The 25,293-nt window shown below is 44.9% G+C and overlaps 1 protein-coding gene across 1 annotated transcript in view; it reads left to right on the top strand.

Moving 5' to 3' along the window:
- Positions 1–25,293, top strand: part of LOC141107597 (complement factor B-like) — a 126,732-nt gene that overhangs the window by 74,571 nt on the left and 26,868 nt on the right. The window contains exons 9-14 of the mRNA XM_073598447.1: positions 3,100–3,195; positions 11,744–11,881; positions 14,188–14,282; positions 16,302–16,416; positions 19,223–19,370; positions 21,384–21,463. Of these exons, the coding sequence (XP_073454548.1) occupies positions 3,100–3,195; positions 11,744–11,881; positions 14,188–14,282; positions 16,302–16,416; positions 19,223–19,370; positions 21,384–21,463 (672 nt within the window). The remainder of the gene's footprint in view (positions 1–3,099; positions 3,196–11,743; positions 11,882–14,187; positions 14,283–16,301; positions 16,417–19,222; positions 19,371–21,383; positions 21,464–25,293) is intronic.

Genomic DNA, 25,293 nt, shown 5'->3' with positions numbered 1-25,293 from the left:
TTAGAAGTGTTTAGCTGGGTAAACATTCCCCAAAGTTTTCTTGTAAGACTTTGTTTGACAATGGCTGTCTCACCTGGGAAAAACAATTGAGTTTGCTGTTTCCAAAGCTTTATTGTTACTTCAAGGCTTCTCAAATTAATCTTGTTTAGAGACCATAAAATATGCTTTTTATGTACCCAGTTTATCAGGCAACCTATTTACAGATCTCTAAGCTGGATGTTCTGTTTTGAAAAAAATCTCATGTGTCTGGCCGGAGGATGACCTTGTTCTTAAGGCCTATTCAACCTCAGAAGTTTGGAAATAACTGAAGTGACCATGCCCTTATTTTACCTTTACATCATGGGGCTTATTCATTCCATTATAGAAATTAAGAAAACATTTTTTATTTCTTCTCAAAAAGTCTAACAAGGGGTTATAACCCTCCCTTACTCTATACAAGATGAACAAAAAAAAAAATGCCTATAGTTCTACTTTTTGTGGGGTACTATAGTGACTGCTTTAGCAAAATTCAGTCTGACTCCAGCAGGTCTTTCACCACCATACAAACAAAGACAACCCTCTACCTCCATAAAAACACAGACAACCGTCAAGCTCTATGCAATCACAGCCAACCCTAACAACAATTCAGGCACACTTCCTCTCTATTTACAGACTCCTTTGATTCCTTCCTCCTGCGCAAACTTGATTCCTCCTTGTCCAACTTCTGCTGGCTCACTCCTGGGGAAACTAGCAGTCTATTGTCAGTTCAGCAATGGCTCATTACAGGAAGGAACTCTCAGTGCCTTGATAAAGCAACACATAAGGAGTGAGCTGTACATCACATCACCTCCTGCTTCCCTGTGGCCACTGATCCCAGTTCCACTACTTGCAGAAGTCGCTATCCCACCTGGCTGCCAACAGCTGCACCTGGCTGCTTTCCTCTTCCCAGTCCTTCTGACTGACATGTACATTTAGATTCCCCAGTGCAAGGTTTGATGAAGACTTGGCCCACTGATGTCTTCAAGAGAGACCTGCTACAGCTGGCAGCCTCTCCCCTGTCCTGTACCTACACTGTGCTGATCTGCTCACAGTCTTTCTTTGCTCTCTCTGCTGCCTCTCCGGCTTGAATCCCCTCCAACTGCCTACTGTGGTGGGATCCTTCTAGGCCAGCCTCCTGAGCTCCAGCCCAAGGTAACCCCCCTCCCCCCCAGTAAGGGATTCCTCAAGTGCCACTTACAGCCCCCCTCAGCACTGCTTCTCCATCTTCCACCCGACTCCCCTGCTGGCATGTCTCATGTCTATTTATGGGCTCCTTGGTTCCCTTCCCGGCCCCCAACCTGGGGATTGGCCTATAAATATTCAAGGAACCCCTCCTAGCCTCCTTCCACTATCTTCCAGAATGTTCTCCAACATTCTAGAAACAGGGGGAGGCAATTGATGTCTTTTAAGATGAAACGCGTCGGAATGCTCTGCTGAAGTCACTGGTTTATTCCAAAGCGCTTTTTTATCTACTAAAATGTGAGTGTATTTCCTCCTTTTTTATTGAATAAATTACTTCCTATTTAAATGGGATTACACTATGTGCCTACTTCTTCTTTCTTTTCATAAATCTGTTCTATTGGAGCAACTATCCATGTGGCTCTCTGTTTATCCCATTGAGGTCCATTGCTGGAGTTGGTCTTCTGGTTAGAAGTCGTGTCCTCTGTGACAGTTTCCCCTGGGTGTGTGGCCCTACAAGCCGGATTGATCCATTGGGTGTACACTCATTTGGGTTCAATTGCTCCGGCAAGCCTTTTGACTCTCTGGTGGTGGATCACTTATCATCAAGCTTCGGCACGTTTTCCTTTGTCACATTGTTATCCAGTTCAAGTGTCAGTTATTTTGAACCTCGTTTTGATATCTACAATTTATTGTTTGGTTCACCTGTCCAAACACTAAGGACTATAATTTATTTTTAAAATATTTTTTTTCCTTCACTTCATTGGACATCATTCACTCATATTTTGATTGTCACATAATATATCAGTTTTTTGGTTTATAATACACGTATATTTAGTGTCTATACGCATTGCCTGCATATATGTTGTTTGAGTTTCTTCCTGGATCATTTATGTGCACTTTATGTATGTATATATATATATATATATATATATATATATATATATATATATATATATATATATATATATATTATACACATATATATATAATTTTATTCTGAGATTTATTCTGAGCCCTGCACTTAGGCCCCTTTCACACTGGGGCGGGGGCGGGGGCGGCGTCGGCGGTAAAGCGCCGCTATTGTAAGCGGTGCTTTCCCGTGTGTATTCGCCAAGAAAGGGTTCAAAACCACTGCAAAGCGCCTCTACAGAGGCGCTTTGCCGGCGGTATTGCCGCGCTGTCCCATTGATTTCAATGGGCAGGAGTGGTGAAGGAGCGGTGTATACACCGCTCCTTCACCGCTCCGAAGATGCTGCTAGCAGGACTTTTTTTCCCGTCCTGCTAGCGCACCGATCCAGCGTGAAAGCCCTTGGGGCTTTCACACTGGAGAGACAGCAGCGGCTGTTTCGGGTCGGTTTTCAGGCGCTATTATTAGCGCAATAGCGCCTGTAAACCGCCCCCAGTGTGAAAGGGCCACCCCCCCTCCCCATCTTTACAAGCACAAGCAATGCTTCTCTCTTTTCCATGCAAAAACGATGAATTTCCTCTACTTACTTTTAGACCCCTTTCACACTGAGGCGCTTTTCAGCGCTTTCACACTAAAAAAAGCACCTAAAAAGCTCACAAAATCCTATTTTCATTAAAATCAATGAATGCTTTCACACTGTGACAGTGCGGTGAAAAAAACGTCCCTCTCTATTGAGATGGATGGAAAGTGCTTCAAAAGCTCCTGAAAAGCTCTTCAAAAGCGCCTGAAAAACTCTTAGTGCTCAGTGTTTTCAAGCACCTCAGTGTGAAAGGGGCCTTATACTACCACAGCTGAAACCTTAGTACAAGCCCAGCTGGGGCAGTACTTCAGTTTCCAAACAAGCACAGACAGCGTCTGCCTATATATTAACACATAATTGACTATACTCTTAACTTGACACCATGGCTAATTTTTTTTCTTTTATTACACAGGAAAGCATAATATGGGTGGAGATCCGGTTGTAGAAGTAAAGAGAATAAAGGAATTTCTGGACATCAAGAAGGATAATAATCGGGAAGATAACCTGGGTAGGCAGCATCCTAGCTGGGGTGAATTCCATTAACTCCCATACCCCCAGGACTTAATAAATAGGGACCCTGTCACCAGACCATTAATTTCAACAAAAAGCATTCCATAAGATTATATGTATGTGCCTTATGCATATTTTTAACTGTAAATCTTACTCTGTATAGATATTAAAAAGTTCTAAGACTGCTGCTTGGCGCTACCATATTGGATGTAATGTCAGCAGTCCCAGACCCAGAGCTGTCACTTACTTCTTTTTGTTTGCTTGCTTTTGGTCTGTTCTATTTGACATTAAAAGTGTTTATTAAGTGCAAAAAAAAAAACCCTTTTAATCCTGCCAGAGATCTAGTGAGCTAATAACTTCCTGTACATCCTGCCTCTTCTGCTATGTTATCATTTAGTGATTTCCCCGGATTTCTCTGTGGGCTACAAAAACCCTCCCCTTATGTTATGGAGATGAATGGATAGAGGAGGGCCCCCCTGTAGTCCTAACACCCTAGATCTCCTCCATAGATACAGTGCAGTGAATGAGCATTGTCGCCTGGGACAGGATGTGTGTTATTGGCAGGATTACCAGTTAAAAAAAAAAACGGGAACGAGAAAATGAATGCAGCCAGCACATCTAAGAACTGGTAAGTTGTAATATATTACATATTTGTTTTGGGGTTTAGATATACTTTAAATGCCATTGTCAAGCTGCTTCCATCTCAATATCTACAATAAATCACAGCTGTTTATTTCTAGTAAATGATTACAGAATTGCTATCAACATTGTAGTTTACCTTGACTATTGTATACCAGATGTATCTAGTTTACCTTTAATATCACACCCTTTAAACTTGCTACGTACCCCCATCCCTATTTACCCCAAATAATTGAGACCACACCCATCTGGAGTAAAATATTGGCCGTAGCAGCCAATTATCTTTATTAATAATAACCAATAAAATTAATTTCAATATCAACTTAACGTAACTGTATAAAAACACCTGACATATCAGTTAAATACTCCCGTTGGTCTTTGCAGGGAAAAACCCACCAATCTTAAACTCGATCCAATCAGGCACTGCGGTACCTTAACTAAAATAAGCCTCCAGCTGACATGCTAGCTCGGAGACAACCAACCAATTGACCGCAGTGCACCCAATAACCAATTCCAGCTAAAACCTCCGTTAGCTGGAATACCACCAACGGGCCTCATACTACCGATGGGTCCCAAACTTTACCATAACTGGGGTTTAATCCTTCACCCGCAAAGACCAACATCACGCCACAGCACACACCAGGGTAAAGCCTTACCCTTGTGTGCCCTGCCAAACCCTCAATGTTCGCTGGATCCCATCCTGTATTCCCAAAGCCCACAGGTCAATCCCCACATCGTTCAGGTGTACCCCATCTCTCCGCAAGTAACGCCATGTATCCACCTCCAACTCCATGTGCCTGATAGCCAACCCACCATTCCTGACCACGAAACCACTGACTTCCTTGTTAACCTTCTTACGGGCCTGGTTAACCTTGTCCACCGACTTCGCCAACCTCCACATAGTACGTGCCACCATGTCCGACCACACAATCAACATGTGTGGAAAAGCCATCCTAAGTTGCCAAAAATCAAATTTGATGTCTCGCACCAAATCTAACATTGACCTGAGCCCCAGATCATTGCCGCCAACGTGTAACACCAACACGTCAGGAGGCCTATCCATACGTGCAAATTTACGCACCTCCGACACCGTCCTACCCCATAGCATACCAGGTACCCCCAACCACCGGAGACAGGCTTCCTGTCTTGAAAAACCCAACTGTCTCCCATCCCTTCTTGCATCACCTCTCCTCGCCCCCCAACACACATAGGAGTGGCCCACTATCCAGACCAGGCCCTGTGTTTGACCTGAAAGAAAAGAAAAAACAAACCCCCCAATAAATCAGTTAGACACCCCAGCACATATAATCTTTCAATGTACTCGTAGCCACCCCTATCCTAAAGGAATGGGATGAAAACTTTTGATCCCCCAAACCAAGTGCCCCCAAACATTTATTGAAAATTGCAATGAATTGAAAACGTGATAATGACAACCCATCCTGATGTACCAAAAGGGGGCCACCCCCCCCCCCCCGGGCGTATGGCAAGAAACCCCCGCACCAATTGTACTAGGCACAAGGGAGAACCTGGCAGTGAAAAAACCTGCACCGTTTTTCCCTTGCCCCGCTGATCCGTTTTAGATTTTTTAACCAATATGGACAATCTGTCCTCCCCACACCTGACATCCATCACACCCGATCCCCCATTTTTCTTTTTAGCGGGGCTGACTAATTCACTAATTCGAAATGCCCCGAAAAACTCCAAGGCTAACGCCGCCTTAAACAAAACTACCTCATAACCTGACGAACAAGTAATGTCTAACTGCGCCACTATCCTACCTAATAGCTCGAATGAAACTGGGCGCCTAGCGTCCCTCCCCGGCTTAGAATGCCAGTAACCCTTCAATGCCTGCCCAACCCAAAAAACCTTAGTAAAGTCAGGTAAATCTTGAAATTTTAACCAAAACGCCAGACCTGCCAACTTCTTTTCCAACCCAGACACCGACACCCCATCCTCCAGATTCCTGGAAACAAAATACAAAACCAACAACCAGAAATCTTGTTCCTCATGTCCTTCCACCACCTGTTGCAGCATGGATACCCAGTCCTGCCATACTCTGTTATAAGCTGACCACGTCGCCTCGCTCACCGACTGTCTGATCCATCCCGCTACTCTTCCAAGGCGATCCTCCCCAGCCACTCGGGACAAGGGACCCCGTTCTGCTCCGCCCCTGGCACCAACTCCCGAAGTCCGTCCCACTGAAAGCGAGATAGTGCATCAGCAATGACATTTTCCACTCCAGGGAGGTGCACAGCATAGATGCACAAGTTCAGCTGCAGACAGCGCAATACAAGGTGTCTGAGCAACTTTACCACCGGCGGTGATGCCGCTGAAACCTTGTTCATTACCTGTACCACCCCCAGGTTGTCCCCGTGAAATCTAACTTTCAAATTCCTGAAAGATTCCCCCCCACAACTCCACTGCTAATACCACAGGGAACCATTCCAACAGTAACATGTTCTTTACTAAACCTGCCTCCTTCCACGACTGAGGCCAAGGCTCTGCACTCCACTTACCTGAAGGCTCCAAAACCCGCAGAACCCGCCGCATCTGTGTACAGCTCCCGATCGAAATTGCTAACTGGCCCAGACATTCACAACGCCCTGCCATTAAAATTAGCCAGGAATGTGTGCCGTACCTTCAGGTCTTCTCTATGAGCCTTCACAAAGTGTACATAGTGCTTGGGGGACGTAACCCCTGCCGTACTTGCAGACAGCCACCTGCAAAATACCCTCGCCATGGGCAAAATGCGACACGCAAAATTTAACTTACCTAATAAAGATTGCAGGGTGGGCAGCTGTACTTTGCGAAGTCCCATGATTCCCTGAATCTCTGCTTGCAACGCCGTCAGCTTATCTTCCGGCAGCCTGCACTTCATGTTCTCTGAGTCTAACACGATGCCTAAGAAACTCAACACCGTCCGTGGACCTTCGGCCTTTTCTGGGGCCAATGGAATACCAAACGTATCTGCAACATGTTCCAGCGTAGCCAACAGGACCGGGCAAACTTCTGACTTCTGAGGGCCCACGCAAAGGAAATCGTCCAAATAGTGAATGATTGAATTTATTCCCGCGACGTCACGCACCACCCACTCCAGGAAGGAACTAAACTGTTCAAACAACGCGCAGGATATAGAACACCCCATAGGTAGACAGCGATCTACGTAGTATTCCTCCTGCCAACAACAAACGAAAACTCTCCGGGTGAACCGGTAGCAAACGAAAAGCCGACTCTATGTCAGCTTTCGCCATAAGTGCCCCCCGCCCATACCTGCTAACCCAAACTACCGCTGCATCAAACAACGTAAATGAGACCACGCATACCTCTGGGTCGATGGCATCATTCACCGAACCCCCTTTAGGGTAGGAAAAATGATGAATAAGCCTAAATTTGTTAGGCTCTTTCTTCGGCACAACGCCTAGCAGTAACACTACCAGATCCGATATTGGCAAAGAAAAGTCCCACTCATGCGACCTAACAAAATTTCCTTCCGCAGTTTCTCCTAAACCACGTCAGCATGTTGTAAGGTTCACCGCAAATTGCGTGACAGCGGGGGAGTATCCATTAAACGTGAAGGGATTCTAAAACCCTCCGCAAATCCCTGACCAAGTAACCGCGCTGCCTCCCTGTCTGGGTATCTATTTAGGAAAGGTTGCATCTTTTCCACTTTCACCGGCGTTCTCCCCTTTTTCCCCAGGGTCGCCGGTACGGCCCTTTCCTTGTTTAAAACACCGGGACACCGTGTGTCCCCCTCCACGACCTGAACCTTCGTGTTTGTACTTGCACGACCCCCCAAATCTACAGGAACCCTCATTAAACTGCCAACAAACCCCTTTTTTTTCTTGTGGCCGATTGTCCGGAGTTGGATGATCCACCGGCCCCCTCCTTGAAAAAACGGACCCATCGGCCTAGCCATAAGCTGATGTCCTTATGATCCCACCTCAAGGACGGGCGTATAGCCCTCCGCTGCCTAAACTGCTCGTCATACTGCAGCCAAGCTGTTCCCCCATAAACTCTGAATGCCTCACCTATGGCGTCCAAATAGCCAAACAATGACGATCAGTGCTCTGGGTTCTTTTCCCCAATAACACTTGCCATTATTGCAAAGGCCTGCAGCCAATTCGCAAAAGTCCTGGGGATAAGCCTATACCTCCTTTTCTCCTTGTCCTCCTTCTTGTTATCCTCCGGCTTAACCCTATCTAAGTTAAATTTTTCCAGAGGTAGGAGCGCAAAAATCTCCACGTATTCCCCTTTCCAAATTTTTTCTCGAACTTTAGGTTTTAAGGTGCGCTCCGAGGGGCCCCTCAAAACACACCTAAACCTCACATTTTTCTGCATCTGCCAGTCTCAACAAATCTTGTTTTTTTTTTTCGCCCCTTCCCCTGCCCCCCCCCCCCCCGGCGGCTTAGGCACCACCTCCTGCACTGCCACCCCAGCGACCTCCGTTGCGGGCGCCACTTGTTCCATATCAGGCACTGGGGGAGTCCCCGAGCCCGTTGACAACCCGGCCCTTGCCCCCCCCCAACCCCAGGATCCACCCACACCGCCACAGGAGACTGAATCCCACTTGGCCCCGGCTCAAATTTTTTACTAAATCCTTCAAACCTGCTAAGAATTCCTGCAACCCTGATTCCACCGTAGCGCAGCCAACCGCCCGACTGCCCCGCTGCTCCCTGACCCCCACTGCTAATCTCGCCCCCCTCCCCCACAAGATTACCAACAACACGTGAAGGAATAAACATGGACTTACCGAGATGCCTGGGAAGGGTCCCACCAGCCGAAGGTCCCGACTCCACCGCAGCATGAAGTCCCTGCTGCCCATCATCGTCCGACTGCGACAGCTCTCCCTCTGACCGGTCTTCTCCCCTCTCCGCCTCAGTGGCCGACAGCCCTCCAGCAGACGCCTCACTGGATGCCGGGGATCCGCGGTCCTACCAGCTCCTCCTCCGAGCGCCGGATCCACCCACCGATTTGTGGGTCGCTTTCTTGGGCCCAATGACAGCCATCCCACAGTGCAGCACCAGGCCACTGCCCGCTTCTGTCCTCTCTCCATCCCCTCTTACGTGCCCCCCAGCCCCATATTTGGGGTGCCGTTGCCGCCATCCTCCCACGCTGAAGCCCCGCCCCTGCTGTGAAAACGCCCGGGGCCTGGCTCCCTGCTTCATCTTCGCTAGGCCCAGCATCCGCCTTGGAACTGCTGGCGCTACTCCTGGATACTCCATGGACTGATGGCCTCTGCCCCCCCTTCTCCCCACCTCATGCGCTGCTGGGTGCTTCGCAGGAGGCCCTGAAACCGGCCTCCCTGCCCGAACCTGCTGTCTCTGCTCTCTGGGAGGGAGGGGGATAGAGGGATCTGGCTGGGAGCGAACCCCCCCCCTTCCTGTGCCACCGTGCGCTTCGTGGGGGGCCCAGAAACCGGCCGACCCGCACGGAGCTTCTGACTCTGCACCCTGGGAGGGAGGGGTAGAGGGGGATCCGGAGAGAAACGCGCCAGGGAGCCTGGACCGCCGCGCTCGCACCGACTCACCCACCGCTGAAATGGGCGCTGGGGCACTATCACCCAGCGCCGCAGCCAGTCTGCTCTCAAGCCATCCAGGTCCCCTGGACGCCGCCTCGGCCTTCAATCTTGCAAATAGGGATTCCACAGCAGCCATGCTGCAAGCTCTTTCTTCCAGACCAACTGAGCTGGGAAAGGACCTTACCCCCTGCTCAGTTAATTTTTTCTCCACCCCTTCCTAATAACCAACCAATCCCAATTATTCTAACATAAACATCCCTCAAACTATGTTCCACTGTTAACTCTGTCATGCCTGCCCTTCGCTTATTATTTTTATTTCTTTGCTCCGGGCTTTCTTCAGCAAGGCAGAAGGAAAAGAGCCCAGTTATTGCAATCTGGATGACACCGCACTGATTTTAGAAAAACTAGTAGGAAAAACACCAGATGTGGTCTTACTGATCAATTTTAGAATCCTAAATATGAGATTGTTTTACCTAAAAGTCTTTATATTTTATGTCCCATTTACATTTCCTGGAGTGCATTAACACTCGTTATTTCAATGAGCAGGGTTGCAGTGCACTGCAACGCATGTGCGTTGCCTTAGTGTATTGGAGTGCCATTTAAAATGAATGGCAACACATGTAACATGCTCTGCTTTTCTACCACATTAAGGTATTAATGGGTCCTTAAATACCCAAACCCTGTAGAACAGTGGTCATCAACTCCAGTCCTCAGGGCCCACTACTCAGGGCCCACCGCATACTAGCTCATTATGAAATACTTACCTTAGAACGAGGCGTCGGTATCTTACCTGGTCCACGCCAAGGGAGCTGTCATGTTGCCTCGGCGTGTCTTCCGGGTATCGCGGTTCCAGCGCTGTGAGTGGCTAAACCGCGATGTCGTCACTCCCGTGCATGCGCGCGGGAGATTTCTTACTCGGCCAGGTCCGGCAGTTGCCGGCCTTCAGCCGAGAATCCCCTGTGCGCATGCGCCGCTGCAGTCAGCGGCTCATAGCAAGGGGAATATCTCCTAAACCGTAAAGGTTTAGGAGATATTTTTTTTACCTACAGGTAAGCCTTATTATAGGCTTACCTGTAGGTAAAAGTAAAAAAAATGACTATACAACCACTTTAAGTATTACCTTTGGGAGATGCAGACTAGAATACTGCAATTGCTGAGCAGCAAATGATATCACCTGTGATGTATTTTAGTTATCTTGCAAACCTGGCCTGTTGGTGGGCCCTGAGGACAGGGTTGATGACCACTGCTGTAGAAGGCCATCAGTTCAAGTGGAACTGAATCCTACTATCCTATTCTGCCAAGAAGCCTGCCACCTTAGCCTCTGATCTGCAACTGCCATGGTGCTGTACATGTGATCGGTTTTGACTTTAGCCCAGAAGTGTACCTACAGGGGTTGCAATTGAGACCCGGCTCCATGCTGCAGAGGGCCCCCTGTATGCCTAGATAGGAGGAGCTAAATGCCTGTGGATAGGAGAGGAGGGCTGTGTCCTCAATCTCTTTTCTCTATCTCAAAGGTGGAACATCAGAGATCTGTTTAAACCCCTGATATCTCACCAAAGCCCCCCAATGGGGCTCCTAAAACATTGTAAAGCATAACTAAAAAAAAATATTTTAAAAGAAAAAAAGGTAAAAAAATAATAAAAAAAATTAAATAACAAAAATGAAAAAAACTACTGACACCAGTGGCGGAACTACCAGGGTCACAAATGTCAGGGCTCTGGCATTTGGGGTCAGGGGGCCCTTCATGGTTTCTTGCACTAGGGCCCTGAAGGTTTTGGTTACACCACTGCTTCAGCCATTTGATGGTTTGACAGTTTGGGTAAAAGCACAAGCAAATGTGACAGTTACCATTCCTGGCATGCTGGGAATGTAACAGATTTTTTGAAACCGTTAGACCCCTTTCACACTGGGGCGCTTTGCAGGCGCTACAGCGCTAAAAATAGCGCCCGCAAAGCGCCCTGAAAGCCCCGAGGGCTTTCACACTGGAGCGGTGCACTGGCAGGACGGGAAAAAAAGTCCTGCTAGCAGCATCTTTGGAGCGGTGAAAGAGCGGTGTGTATACCGATCCTTCAACGCTCCTGCCCATTGAAATCAATGGGGCACCGCAGCTATACCGCTGGCAAAGCGCCTCTGCAGAAGCGCTTTGCAGTGGTTTTGAACCCTTTCTTGGCCGCTAGCGGGGGGTAAAACAGTCCCACTAGCGGCCGAATACCACCGCTAAAACGACGGTAAAGCGCCGCTAAAAATAGCGTCGCTTTACCGCCGACGCACCTCCCGCCCCAGTGTGAAAGGGGCCTTAAATTGATGGGTTTAGTTCTGCTGCAACACAAATAAATGTACAAATGTTGATGATCCTGATCAAGTAATGAGTTTTTACTCATGTTCACAGATATCTATGTGTTTGGCCTGGGTGATGAAGTCAGTCTTGAGGAACTCAATGATATTGCGTCAAAAAAGGATTCACAGAAACACGTCTTCAAGATGGAGAGTATAGATGACTTGAAGAAGGCCTTTGATGACATAATAGGTGAGTTGTTCTTTGTTGCATACAGCAGGCAAAAAAACAACACTAAAATCTATGATATCCTAAAAAAATGTTTAAAAACAATTTGCATTAATTAGAATAGATGATAATTTTCAATTAAGATAAGTTATCACATAGCAGATTATCTGTGTTTGGAAAGAGCTACAGTAATACACTAAATTGAATGTGACCACCGAAGACCAATAAACACTGTGCATGAACCGCCCACTCACTTCCTGATTAGTGCCAGAAGAACATGTGATCTCTGCTTACCACTGACGTTAGAGAACATAGAGGACAGTCCTCTGTACTGGGCTTCTGGCAGCTATCTAATGGGGAGCCAGTGTCTGATTGGACACTGAGTTCTTTCAGAGATTTGAGCAGCCATATTAGACTCAGGGAAGCTATAATTACCGTAATACCTGCTGGGTCCACTCCATTGGCTAGGGAAGTACTGTAAGTACAAGAGCGAGGAAAATTTCCAATGAGTAGGAACAGTTTAGGGAGGGTCAGGAATACTCTCCAAGTTTGGTGAAGGATTCTGTTTCAGGATGCATCTGATCTTGTGCATTTGTGCATTGTGTATCACCAACACAGCAACCTATGGTGAGGCTACTCTATGCCAGCCAAGGGGGGCCTATTTAAGGAGCACTCCTCAAGCACACCAGCAATCAGACCAAATTGGTCCTATTGTTCATAAAGCTTTTAATATCTACCTAAACCTCCAAAGACTTCACTTTGTAAAGCATACCCAATCAGATGCAATGAAAAAAAAAAAACTGTTTTTGCTTGCACATCATTGGATGATATTCTGTAAATCAGCATTTACTAAGCTCTAGGGAAAATGAGTGCAAGTGCAAAGTCCATTTGCCTTTAGTAAATCCACCCGTGTCAGTGGCGGTGCGCCCATTAAGGGAGTAAGGGCGTCGCCCTCTCTGTCACGCCACCCCCCTCTGTGTAGAATGGGGTGATTCATGCATTGCATGAATCTATCCATGGCTGCTGTAGCCACCCCTGTTCAGGCATCCGGCCCCCTTTTTGGACGACGGGCATCTGAATTCCAGCGGCGGGGCAGTTTCTTTGAAGCACCTGATTAGAGCCATAGTCTCTAATAGGCTTCAAAAAAGGTGGACTCAGAGCGCAAAGAATTGCGCTCGCAGTCCACCCAGGTGTGTTAGCAAAGCAAATTAATATTTTGTTTTCTAACATTGAACCGCCTCTCAGCCAATCAGGAGGCACGGATCTAATACCCATCACCTGATAGGCATCCAATCAGGGCGCCTGTGCCTTCAGCCAAACGTAACGAAAGTAGAGACACATGGGAGGACAGAGAACCATAGAGGACACAGGAGCTCGCCGCCGTCACCCGCTGCCTGACCCGCCACCAGGATGGGGTAAGTGTGTGCTGGTCAGACGGCGAGCAGGGGGGGTCACAGAGGCTGCATATGATGGGCACAGGCTGCATATGGTTGGCACAGAGGCTACATATGATGGGCACAGAGGCTGCATATGATGGGCACAGGCTGCATATGATGGGCACAGGCTGCATATGATGGGCACAGGCGCTGCATATGATGGGCACAGGCGCTGTATATGATGGGCACAGAGGCTGCAAATGATGGGCACAGGCTGCATATGATGGGCACAGAGGCTGCATATGATGGACACAGGCTGCATATCATGGGCACAGAGGCTGTATGATGGGCACAGATGCTGCATATGATGGGCACAGATGCTGCATATGATGGGCATAGGCTGCATATGATGGGCACAGAGGCTGCAAATGATGGGCACAGGCTGCATATGATGGGCACAGAGGCTGCATATGATGGACACAGGCTGCATATCATGGGCACAGAGGCTGTATAATGGGACTGGCTGCATATGATGGGCACAGATGCTGCATATGATGGGCATAGGCTTCAAATGATGGGCACAGAGGCTGCATATGATGGGCACAGGCTGTATATGATGGCACAGGCTGCATATGATGGGCACAGGCTGCATATGATCGGCAGAGTGGCTGCATATGATGGGCACAGTGGCTGCATATGATGAGGTACAGTGGCTGCATTTTATGGAGCATAATGGCTGCATTTTATGGGGCACAGTGGCTGCATTTTATGAGACACAGTGGCTGCATTTTATGGGCACAGTGGCTGCAATTAATGACACAGTGAGGCTGCAATTGATGATTTTTTTCCAGTATTTTCCAGAATTTTTCAGTTTGATTGCGCCCCCCAAAACATTTTGAGCACCAGTTGCCACTGACCTCTGTATGCCATTTATTCTCTTCCCTATATTTCCAGATGAGACAGATGCGTTTGAAATGTGTGGAATCTCCAAGTACCACTCCAATGAAGTACAAGAGAAATATCCGTGGATTGCTAAAGTTATAATTACTGTAAGTAGTAACCACTAACCTTTTAAGAGGGCAAGCAGCATTCACTACCTGTAGACACTGTGGTAGGCACAGGCAAGCAGAGTTAGGTATGTGCAGACAAGCAGCTTTAGTTAGCCATAGGCAATAAGTCCCTGGCTGGCACAGCCAAAAATTACTGGGTAGCCACTAACACGCATTATGTAGTAAGTGAAGTTCAGTATCTTCAGATAGGAGCAGCAATTGTGTCTTAGTTGTGTTCAGCCATCACATTTTAGGATTTGTTTAAACTGTACCACTGCAACGCTATGATATATGTGCACATAGTCCTAATGTTATAAATATGTGGTGTTCATGTTTCTGTACTGCTTTGAGGTGTGCTTTGATAACTCTAGTGCTACTTCCATAGGAGTTGCAGGATTACTGTCCAGGTCTTTGCTGCAGACTTTGCCCCGCAGCCAGGCACATAGGCTCATTCTCACATTTCTTCAAAAAACAGTCAAGGGGATGTTTTTGTGGTTTTTATTTTTGGAGAACTTGGATGGAGTTGAGGGTAGTGATGGGATACTCCAAGAATAAGAACTATGTACAACTCAGGACTTCAGCTTGGTAGTAGTAATTAGAGCATTCTAACTACTAGTCCCTTTAAGTAGGAGCTTAGGTGGACAAACCCCTTCAGGACACCAGCCGGTGTACCCTTTAAATAGACCCACAGCTGACTTTGAAGTACCAGTGGGGTAAAGCACAAAGGTACCCAATATCTCTCAGTGTTTGTGCTCAAAAGGCCCAAGGACAGCTGGTAGCCCCCATCCAACTTCCAAGTGAAACCTTACCGTGATACCAGAAAGATCTTCAGCAGACAGCTCCCCTCAATTAGCACCCTTTTAGCTTCTGGGTCTCAGCATTCAAGTCCCTCGGGTTGCCCACCTGAGTTATCACCAACAGTAGCTTCTGCCTGGGAGGGCAGCGTGCCCCCCCAGGCTGGACTAATTCACTCTGGGAAAAGACCCAGAGCTCAGTGTTTTCACTGAATACATACAGTTACTCAGCATGCCACCAGAGCCTGCCTTTCTGGGATAAGCCAGGGCTGTATCAATATTCATGCAGCCATCTGCATAGCTTCACACCAATTATCCAGAAACTTCTCACATTTCCTGGATGCAGACGAAGCTATAGGCCAGGCTGGAAACAGCTGAACACACTGAGCAGACCTTACTAGCAGACTACAGCTTAACTGGATACAGTGAGAAGAATATGCTTTTGCCTACCAAATAAATGCAGTGTGGCAACTAAATTTACCTATCAAAAACACAACTAATACTAACTTATCTAATCCTAGCACCTAGCTAGGAGGGTGCTACATAAATATGATCTGTTTAATTTTTTTACGTCCTATTCCTCCTCCTACAAATGATCTGTAAGAGGAGGAATAGGGCCCCATCATTGGTATTAGTGGGAGTAATAGTGCCCTGTCAGGGGTGTCAGTGGGAGGAATAGTGCCCCACCATTGGTGTGAGTGAAAGGAATAGTGCCCCATTGTTGGTGTTGGTGGGAGGAATAATGCCCCATCATTGGCGTCAGTGGAAGGAATAGTGAAACATTGTTGGTGTCGGTGGGAGGATTAGCGCAACATCGTTGGTGTCGATGGGAGGAATAGTGCAACATCATTGGTGTCGATGGGAGGAATAGTGCAACATCGTTGGTGTCGGTGGGAGGAATAATTTTCCAGCATTTCTATCAGTGGAAGAAAGTATGCCCATCATTGGTACCAGTGTATGAAATAGGACCCCATCATTGGTGTCAGGGGGTGGAATAATGTCCCTCTGTTGATGTCAGAGGAAAGAATGGTGCTTCATAATTGTGGTCCACTGGGAGGAATAGTACCTTGTATCAATGAGAATAATAGTGCCCCAAGGGCCGGATAAAGGCAAGTAAAGGGCCGCAGTTTGGAGACCACTGCTCTTTAGGTTCAGGAATTTGCATCAGCTTCATTAATGGTTAGTTGGTGCCACAGATAAATATTTCTTGTTCTTGTTCTTCCAGCGCCCAGAACAGGTGGAGAATTGTAAAGGATCCATTATAACCAAAAACTTCATCCTGACTGCAGCTCACTGCTTCCACATAGATGATCCTGCTCACTATGTCACTGTGCAAATGGGTAAGAGCTACAGTCAAGTAAATGACCCCAGTGACAAACCACAATTCTTTCTACAGAAAAAAAAAAAACATTTTTATTGGGATCTTCCAGTGAAGTTAACAATTGGGCAAAGAAAAAAAAGAGAATCAAACATTTCTTTCATTTATATAGTAACAATTTGTGTATGGGATAGGCAAATCACTATAAAGAATATAGGAAACCGACTAATAGCAAGAGGGACCTATTTTTAACCAGTTCGAATATATACATAAAAACTGAAGTCTCAGTTGCACAGATGTGCAAATAATGTCAATGTTCACATTGCACACGTTCCTGGATTAGGCCCAGTTGTAGTGGGTGCTGCAGCAACAACCAGCTGGAGACTGGAAACATCACAGGTCAATGTACATCTTTGCCAGAATACCATGGATCAGCAAGTACTGTCCAGAAGTTTTATTGTAGCATGATAACATGACAATGGACAGAGTGCAATGTTTTGGAGCTGCGCAGGATGCATTAGTCACATGCCTAACGAAGGGGTGCTACGCGGATCTGAAACATTGCACTCTGTTCATTGTGATGTGATCATGCTGCAATAAAATTCTGGACAGTACTTGCTGATCCATGGTGTGTTGGCAAAGATGTACATTGGCACATGTGTGCAAAGACACTTAGGGGTTGAATTACTAAATGCAAATAGACTGTGCACTAAATGCAAATAGACTGTGCACTTGCAACCTAGGGACACACATGAGGAAATATAGATGCTGCACACCCCAAAAAATATATCACAAATTTTAGCAGAAAAGAAAATATCAAGAAAATATCAATATAAAAGGGTATATTTTATTGTAAAAATGTTTAAATCACACAAAGATTTTTAAAGCTCTGGTTACAAACATCCTCCGTCCGGCCTATAGGCCATAACAACAATAGTACAGGCAGGTATACTTGTATACCGTATTGATCTTGCCCTGGGAGATGCCTCAACACATTTCGACCATATGTGTCTTTTTTTTCTTCAGGAGCACTGCATTGTCTCCAGCAGATGGAAGACAAGGTTTGAAACCAGAAAGTTCAAAAATATCCGGGATCCTTTTCAAAATGCTCTGGCCGTCCACACGGCAGGGCCCAACATACTTTGGCTTGCAAGAAACCATGTGTGGGGTGCTTGGGGAAGGCGGGATTGGGCACCCCTTAAATTGATAAGCCACAGAAGAGAGCAGTAAAGTTCCATACAGGAAACAAGTGGAGATGGACACATCATTTATAAAAGCATTATTAGTTGATATGGGAAGAGCAGGGGTAGCAGGTCCACAAGGAGCTCTGTATCCACGCAATTGACCACCGTATGCAACTAATGGTTTGTGTGCTTTTACAGGAGAAGGCTGGAAAGACTGTGCCCTTTGCAAAGTGCAGTTGCACTCTGCAAGTGACCCTGCTCTAGAGCTTAGTAAATGAGTTAAAGCTTCACTTTTCAAAGAATACCCATTCACGTGCAAGGAAAATAAAAATGAACTGCATTTTTGCTTACACATGACTGGACGATGGAAGTCCACAGAGCTTCTGCTCATTTACAGTACTAAGCTCTGGAGCAACTACTCTTGCAGACTGCACAGTCTATTTGCCTTTATTAAATCAACCCCTTTGGATGCCTTTGCAAGTGTGGTACTGATAAAATCTTAACATAGAATGACTACAACTAAGCTCAAGAGCATAATTTTTTGGTGTTTCAAATAGAGCGGGGGAATTCCGATTTCCTTAGGGGAGGAATTTGACCTTGCTTTAATGTTTTTTTTGTCTTCCCGTGGATCAAATGTTGCTATAGGGTTCTGTATATGGAGGTTTTCAATTTTTTTTAAATTTTTTTCCAATTAGTTGAACTAGACTTGTGTTATTTTTTCAATGTGATTAACCATGCAACTATGATTGTATGAATTTCTGCCTGAATGTTAGGATAATGGGAGTATATCTCCCCAAAATCACTACTCTATCTTTAACAAAAAAAATAAAACATGGTCTGGATACTCACTTCAAAATATATAAAACCCATGAAAGGAACAGAGTCTCAAAACAGCTGAAGGTCTGTCATAGGTATGTTCCAAACGCTAATAGAAGAAGTAACATGCAGCTCATCAAATCATACAGAAAAAATAAAACCTTTTGGCTAGATATTCTTTTCAAGGTACATAAAACACATGAAAGGACCAGATTCTCAGAATAGCTGAGGGTCTGACACTGGTATGTTCCAAACCCCAATAGAACAAGTGACATGCAGCTCATCCACTTATAACCAGCAAGAAGGAGAACATAGGAGGGTGCTGTAGCATTTGTATTAATTGTTTAAAGCCCAGCTACAGTTTTTTGCAATATTTTGATACAGCAGTGAAGGTTTATAATGTCTAACAATGTGTTTTATTGCTGTCTATGCCTTTCTGTTCTGGTGACCTTGCCCCCACCCTATTTCCTGTATGGGCATCACAGGGACAGGAAGTGAGGGAAGTATTACTAGTGGGGTAAAAGGCAGAAATAAAAGTTAGCAGAAGTTATACCTTAACCCTCACTCTATCCAAAATTAAAAACAATTAGTGATTTGAGTTAGACTGTAAATGCCAGGTACATGGTGAAAAATTACAAAAAAATTACAAAATTAGGACCAATTAGTGGTCCGTCCTCTTCTTCTTCCTAATGTTTGAAGAAGACATTTTCAAGAAAGTGGAAGCTTTTAGATTTGTGATTGATACAACTGGAAATTAATGCTTGTATCTTGGACATGGTATAAGACAAACCATATACTTATGCTGTACCCCTTGTTACCTCACCGCAGGAGGTCTATCACGCAAAGTGAAAGATATCTATCGCCATCCAAAATATGCCCCGGACAGTAAGAAAAACAAGAATGTTCCGAAATCCTTTGATTTTGATTTGGCTCTTGTTGAACTGGACAGAAAGATCGACTTTTCTACAACAGTCAGGTATCATCACCCTCCATGAAGTTATGGTTATTGAGTAGTAAAAAAGAAAAGTCAGATAAAATGAAAAAAGTATTCAAGTTATTATATAGGTTACAGTTATAGGTTGTGCCAGGGATGCCTGGCAGTAACTGAAATGGAAATTTGGCTGCACACAGAGCACACAGCCAAATCTCCTGTTTCTAATAATAATTACAATTTCGTCTAATGATATAAATGCATCTCACCTTTTGATCATATGTCTTCCCTCTGCCGTAGCCCATCCTCTGGTGTGTGCCCCTTCCCCACAAACAGCCACAACACATGCTTACGTTTCCAGCTCCCACATCGCTCTGCCAGCAAGCCTGCCCTCAGCTGCGAGTGAGCCCCTTTATTAGCATAACAGGAAGTCTCAAAATTCGAGGGTTGGGCTTCCAACAGCCAAACACCTCTTACAAAGCTTGTGACCTCACAGGAAATGAACACATAAGGACATGACCAAATAAAGACATGTATACATTCAAAATAGAAATGCAGTAGTGATGTGTGCAGATGGTGGTGTGCAAAACCATGTGGCAAGCACATGGCTTTGAACACGACCGTGTGCACACTCCCACTGTTACCAGTGATGCGAACCATAGAAAACCATGGCTCAGTGAGCCATAATTTTCATATGGTTATGCTATAGTTCCCATGTACGCAGACATGTATGCTCGGAGTCATTAATGCAGTCATTAATGCAGTCGCCATGAGGTGGCCAAGCTCTTGATGAATGCATAATCTAACATCCCTAAAAGAGCAACAGATCTGCCATGTCCACGGGAAGGTTTCCGCGTCCAATGGTCTTCCACCAGCGTCTGTATGTTCGAATACCCTCACATGAGAGTATTGCAGCAAAACTGACACTGGGGGGGCATCTGACAATATACAATAAAATTTTAAATAACAGCTAACTTTTCTTGCTGAGCCACCTGAGCTGCTTGACTGGTACCTCTCTGATCTGTTAGACAATCTTGCCTTGTACCTTGTTGCTCTTGTACCTTGAACACTTTGCTCCTCCCCATAACTTCCTATTTAAGCCATGCCTTTACACTTCCTGTTTGCCAGATTATTGTGCTCTCCGGCCAATATGTCACTCTTGTCAATCCTGCTGCCATTTGTATCTATGCTATCACTCGTTATTGACCTTTGTCTTGTTCCTCGACTACATTTCTGCTTGGTCCCAACCTGCAACTACTTGTTACCAGCCTTTGTCTTGTTTACTGACTATGCTTCTGTTTGATCCCTACCTGCTATATCCACTACTGGACCCTGGATTGCTCAACTCCTGGTGGGGTGATCCTAAGGACCGCAACCTTGTGCTAACGCGCAGCAAAACCCATCTCCACCATCATGAGCTCTGATAACTACCAGTTAGTACTTCGATGCGGCACCTCGGATGAGCTCCCATCATCCACCAGAGTAACATGCTTGTATACCTATCCTGCTGGTCAGTGGGAGTTGAGGGAAAGGGAGAGCCCTGGAACCACCATTGGGGGGGGGAGATGGTTAGTGGTGGTAGGTGTCTAGGTCTAGGTGTCAGAGACCTGTAATAGCTATATAGGGTTCTTTTACCTGACAGCCATTCACTGGTGGTAAAAATCAATACCTGAGCTTGCTTTAACCCCTTGAATACCAGGATATTCATATACATATCTTGGTAGAAAAAAGGTTATGGGTGACAACACATCTCCAGTCATTTACCTGCAGAAGAAAAAGCATTATTATCCTGTTGGACGAAGGTGAAACATAACAGATCTGCTAGCAGGATCAATAGGCAACACAACTACAGGAGGGACCCAAGAAAAACAAAAACTGCTATGTCATCGCTACTGGCAGTGTTCATCATATAGGACTTTTTTTATTTTGCCCATAGTCCACCTAATTAACAAAATCTACCAAACTCACACAATCTATTTTAAGTGCAAGTACTTTCAAGGTGCAAAAAATATGTTTTTCTCTGAACAAGTAACTTGTTACGGTGTTATTTCCTTACAGGCCGCTCTGTCTTCCCTGCACAAGTGGAACATCCTGGGCTTTAAAGTTACGGGACAAGGCCGTGTCTTGCAGAGACCATGGTGAGTGTGCTGTTTACTTACACTATCCCAGTAGCTAAATGTTGGCTGTAATGCTGGTCCTTTGGGCTTTAGTACCTTTTGCATCAGTGATGCAAATAAATAAAATAATAAAAAAAACTAAACTGAAGATCCCAAATACATGCCTGTAACGGCAGTAATGTGATAATCTGATTTTTTTTTTTATTATTCTCATCTGCAGTGAGAAAAAGTCCTTTTTGCAGTGCACACAACCTCTCCTGGTAATGTGGACACTGCCTAATAGCTGACAAACTTGCCCATCACTTGGGTCTACAGAGGGACCTTTAGGCCTGGTTCACACATGTGCGGTGCGAATTGAAGCTCAGGTTTCCCTGCGAAGAGAAAAATCAGTTGTTCAGCGTTTCTCGTCAGTTTTTATTCAGGATCAGGTCAGGATTGTATCAGTATCAGGTCAGGTTTACATCAGGATCAGGTCAGTATTTTATCGTGTTCACAACGGAATGCATCTGCAAATCAGATGCGTTCCCATAGGAGATAATGTGCTTGCAATTTGCACCGCAATGCCCAAAAACGCACACTATTTTGGGCAATGTGGAGTGCGAATGCAACGCACATATGTGACCCAGCCTCATTCAAATGAACATATTTTAAAATGTCATGCGAATTGGATGTGGTGTAAAAAAATGTATGTGGTGTATTGAAAAATTGGCACCATAATGTCACAAAGGATCACTTTACAGCAATAAAAACAGGGGTTATAACCCATCCCTATGGTACGTAAAACTAAACTTGATTCCCACTTAAAGAGTTAGGTAGATTTGAATTTAGCTCATGGTACTTTTGTGGTGGTTAAAATTAGGGATGGTCCATATTCCACAGAACATGCGAACAGATAAAAAAATTTGTGCGAACATGCAAACCCTATTAAAGTCAATGGGACACGAACATGAAAAATCAAAAGTGCTAATTTTAAAGGCTTATATGCAAGTTTTTGTCATAAAAATGGGGAGCAGTGATTTTAATAATGCTTAACCACTTCAGCCCCGGAAGGATTTACCCCCTTCCTGACCAGAGCACTTTTTACAATTTGGCACTGCGTCGCTTTAACTGCTAATTGCACGGTCATGCAATGCTGTAACCTAACGAAATTTGCATCCTTTTCTTCCCACAAATAGAGCTTTCTTTTGATGTTATTTGATCACCTCTGTGGTTTTTATTTTTTGCACTATAAACGGAAAAAGACCGAAAATTTTGAAAAAAAATGACATTTTCTACTTTTTGTTATAAAAAAAAATCCAATAAACTCAATTTTAGTCATACATTTAGGCCAAAATGTATTCGGCCACATGTCTTTGGTAAAAAAAAATGTCAATAAGCGTATATTTATTGATTTGCGCAAAAGTTATAGCGTCTACAAACTAGGGTACATTTTCTGTAATTTACACAGCTTTTAGTTTATGACTGCCTATGTCATTTCTTGAGGTGCTAAAATGGCAGGGCAGTACAAAACCCCCCCAAATGGCCCCATTTTGGAAAGTAGACACCCCAAGGAAATTGCTAAGAGGCATGTTGAGCCCATTGAATATTATTTTTTTTTGTCCCAAGTGATTGAATAATGACAACAACAAAAAAATTACAAAAAGTTGTCACTAAATGATATATTGCTCACACAGGCCATGGGCATATGTGGAATTGCACCCCAAAATACATTCAGCTGCTTCTCCTGAGTACGGGGATACCACATGTGTGGGACTTTTTGGGAGCCTAGCCACGTACGGGGCCCCGAAAACCAATCACCGCCTTCAGGATTTCTAAGGGCGTAAATTTTTGATTTCACTCCTCCCTACCTATCACAGTTTTGAAGGCCATAAAATGCCCAGATGGCACAAACCCCCCCAAATGACCCCATTTTGGAAAGTAGACACCCCAAGCTATTTGCTGAGAGGCATGTTGAGTCAATGGAATATTTTATATTTTGACACAAGTTGCGGGAAAGTGACACATTTTTTTTTTTTTTTTGCACAAAGTTGTCACTAAATGATATATTGCTCACACAAGCCATGGGCATATGTGGAATTGCACCCCAAAATACATTTAGCTGCTTCTCCTGAGTACGGGGATACCACATGTGTGGGACTTTTTGGGAGCCTAACCGCGTACGGGGCCCCGAAAACCAAGCACCGCCTTCAGGATTTCTAAGGGTGTAAATTTTTGATTTCACTCTTCACTGCCTATCACAGTTTTGGAGGCCATGGAATGCCCAGGTGGCACAAAACCCCCCAAATGACCCCATTTTGGAAAGTAGACACCCTAAGCTATTTGCTGAGAGGCATGGTGAGTATTTTGCAGCTCTCATTTGTTTTTGATAATGAAGACAGACAAGAAAAAAATTTTTTTTTTTTCAATTTTCAAAACTTTGTGACAAAAAGTGAGGTCTGCAAAATACTCACTATACCTCTCAGCAAATAGCTTGGGGTGTCTACTTTCATTTGGGGGGGGGGGGTTTGTGCCACCTGGGCATTCCATGGCCTCCGAAACTGTGATAGGCAGTGAAGAGTGAAATCAAAAATTTACGCCCTTAGAAAGCCTGAAGGCAGTGCTTGGTTTTCAGGGTCCCGTGCGCGGCTAGGCTCCCAAAAAGTCTCACACATGTGGTATCCCCGTACTCAGGAGAAGCAGCAGAATGTATTTTGGGGTGTAATTTCACATATTCCCATGGCATGTTTGAGCAATATATCATTTAGTGACAACTTTGTGCAAAAAAAAAAAAAAAAATTTGTCTTTCTCCCGCAACTTGTGTCACAATATAAAATATTCCATGGACTCGACATGCCTCTCAGCAAATAGCTTGGGGTGTCTACTTTCCAAAATGGGGTCATTTGGGGGGGTTTTGAACTGTCCTGGCATTGTATGCACAACATTTAGAAGCTTATGTCACACATCACCCACTCTTCTAACCACTTGAAGACAAAGCCCTTTCTGACACTTTTTGTTTACATGAATACATTTTTTTTTTTTGCAAGAAAATTACTTTGAACCCCCAAACATTATATATATTTTTTAAAGCAAATGCCCTACAGATTAAAATGGTGGGTGTTTCATTTTTTTTTTTTTTCACAGAGTATTTGCGCAGCGATTTTTTAAACGCATTTTTTGGGGAAAAAACACACTTTTTAAAATTTTAATGCACTAAAACACACTATATTGCCCAAATGTTTGATGGAATAAAAATGATGATCTTAGGCCGAGTACATGGATACCACACATGACATGCTTTAAAATTGCGCACAAACGTGCAGTGGCAACAAAATAAATACATTTTTAAAAGCCTTTACAGGTTACTACTTTAAATTTACAGAGGAGGTCTACTGCTAAAATTACTGCCCTCGATCTGACCTTCGCGGTGATACCTCACATGCATGGTGCAATTGCTGTTTACATTTGACGCCAGACCGACGCTTGCGTTCGCCTTAGCGCGAGAGTGGGGGGGGGGGACAAGGGTGTTTTTTGTTTTTTTTTTTCTTTATTATTTTTTGCTTTTTTATCTTATTTTTAAACTGTTCCTTTCATTTTTTTTTTAAATCATTTTTATTGTCCCAGGGAATGTAAATATCCCCTATGATAGCAATAGGTAGTGACAGGTACTCTTTTTTGAAAAAATTGGGGTCTATTAGACCCTAGATCTCTCCTCTGCCCTCAAAGCATCTGACCACACCAAGATCGGTGTGATAAAATGCTTTCCCAATTTCCCAATGGCGCTGTTTACATCTGGCGAAATCTAAGTCATGAAATGCTCGTAGCTTCCGGTTTCTTAGGCCATAGAGATGTTTGGAGCCACTCTGGTCTCTGAT

This window comes from Aquarana catesbeiana, linkage group LG09 (assembly GCF_042186555.1).
Source record: "Aquarana catesbeiana isolate 2022-GZ linkage group LG09, ASM4218655v1, whole genome shotgun sequence".
Lineage (NCBI taxonomy): Eukaryota > Metazoa > Chordata > Amphibia > Anura > Ranidae > Aquarana > Aquarana catesbeiana.
Note: the sequence above shows the minus strand (reverse complement) of the source record. Positions and strands in the feature narration are given on the sequence as shown.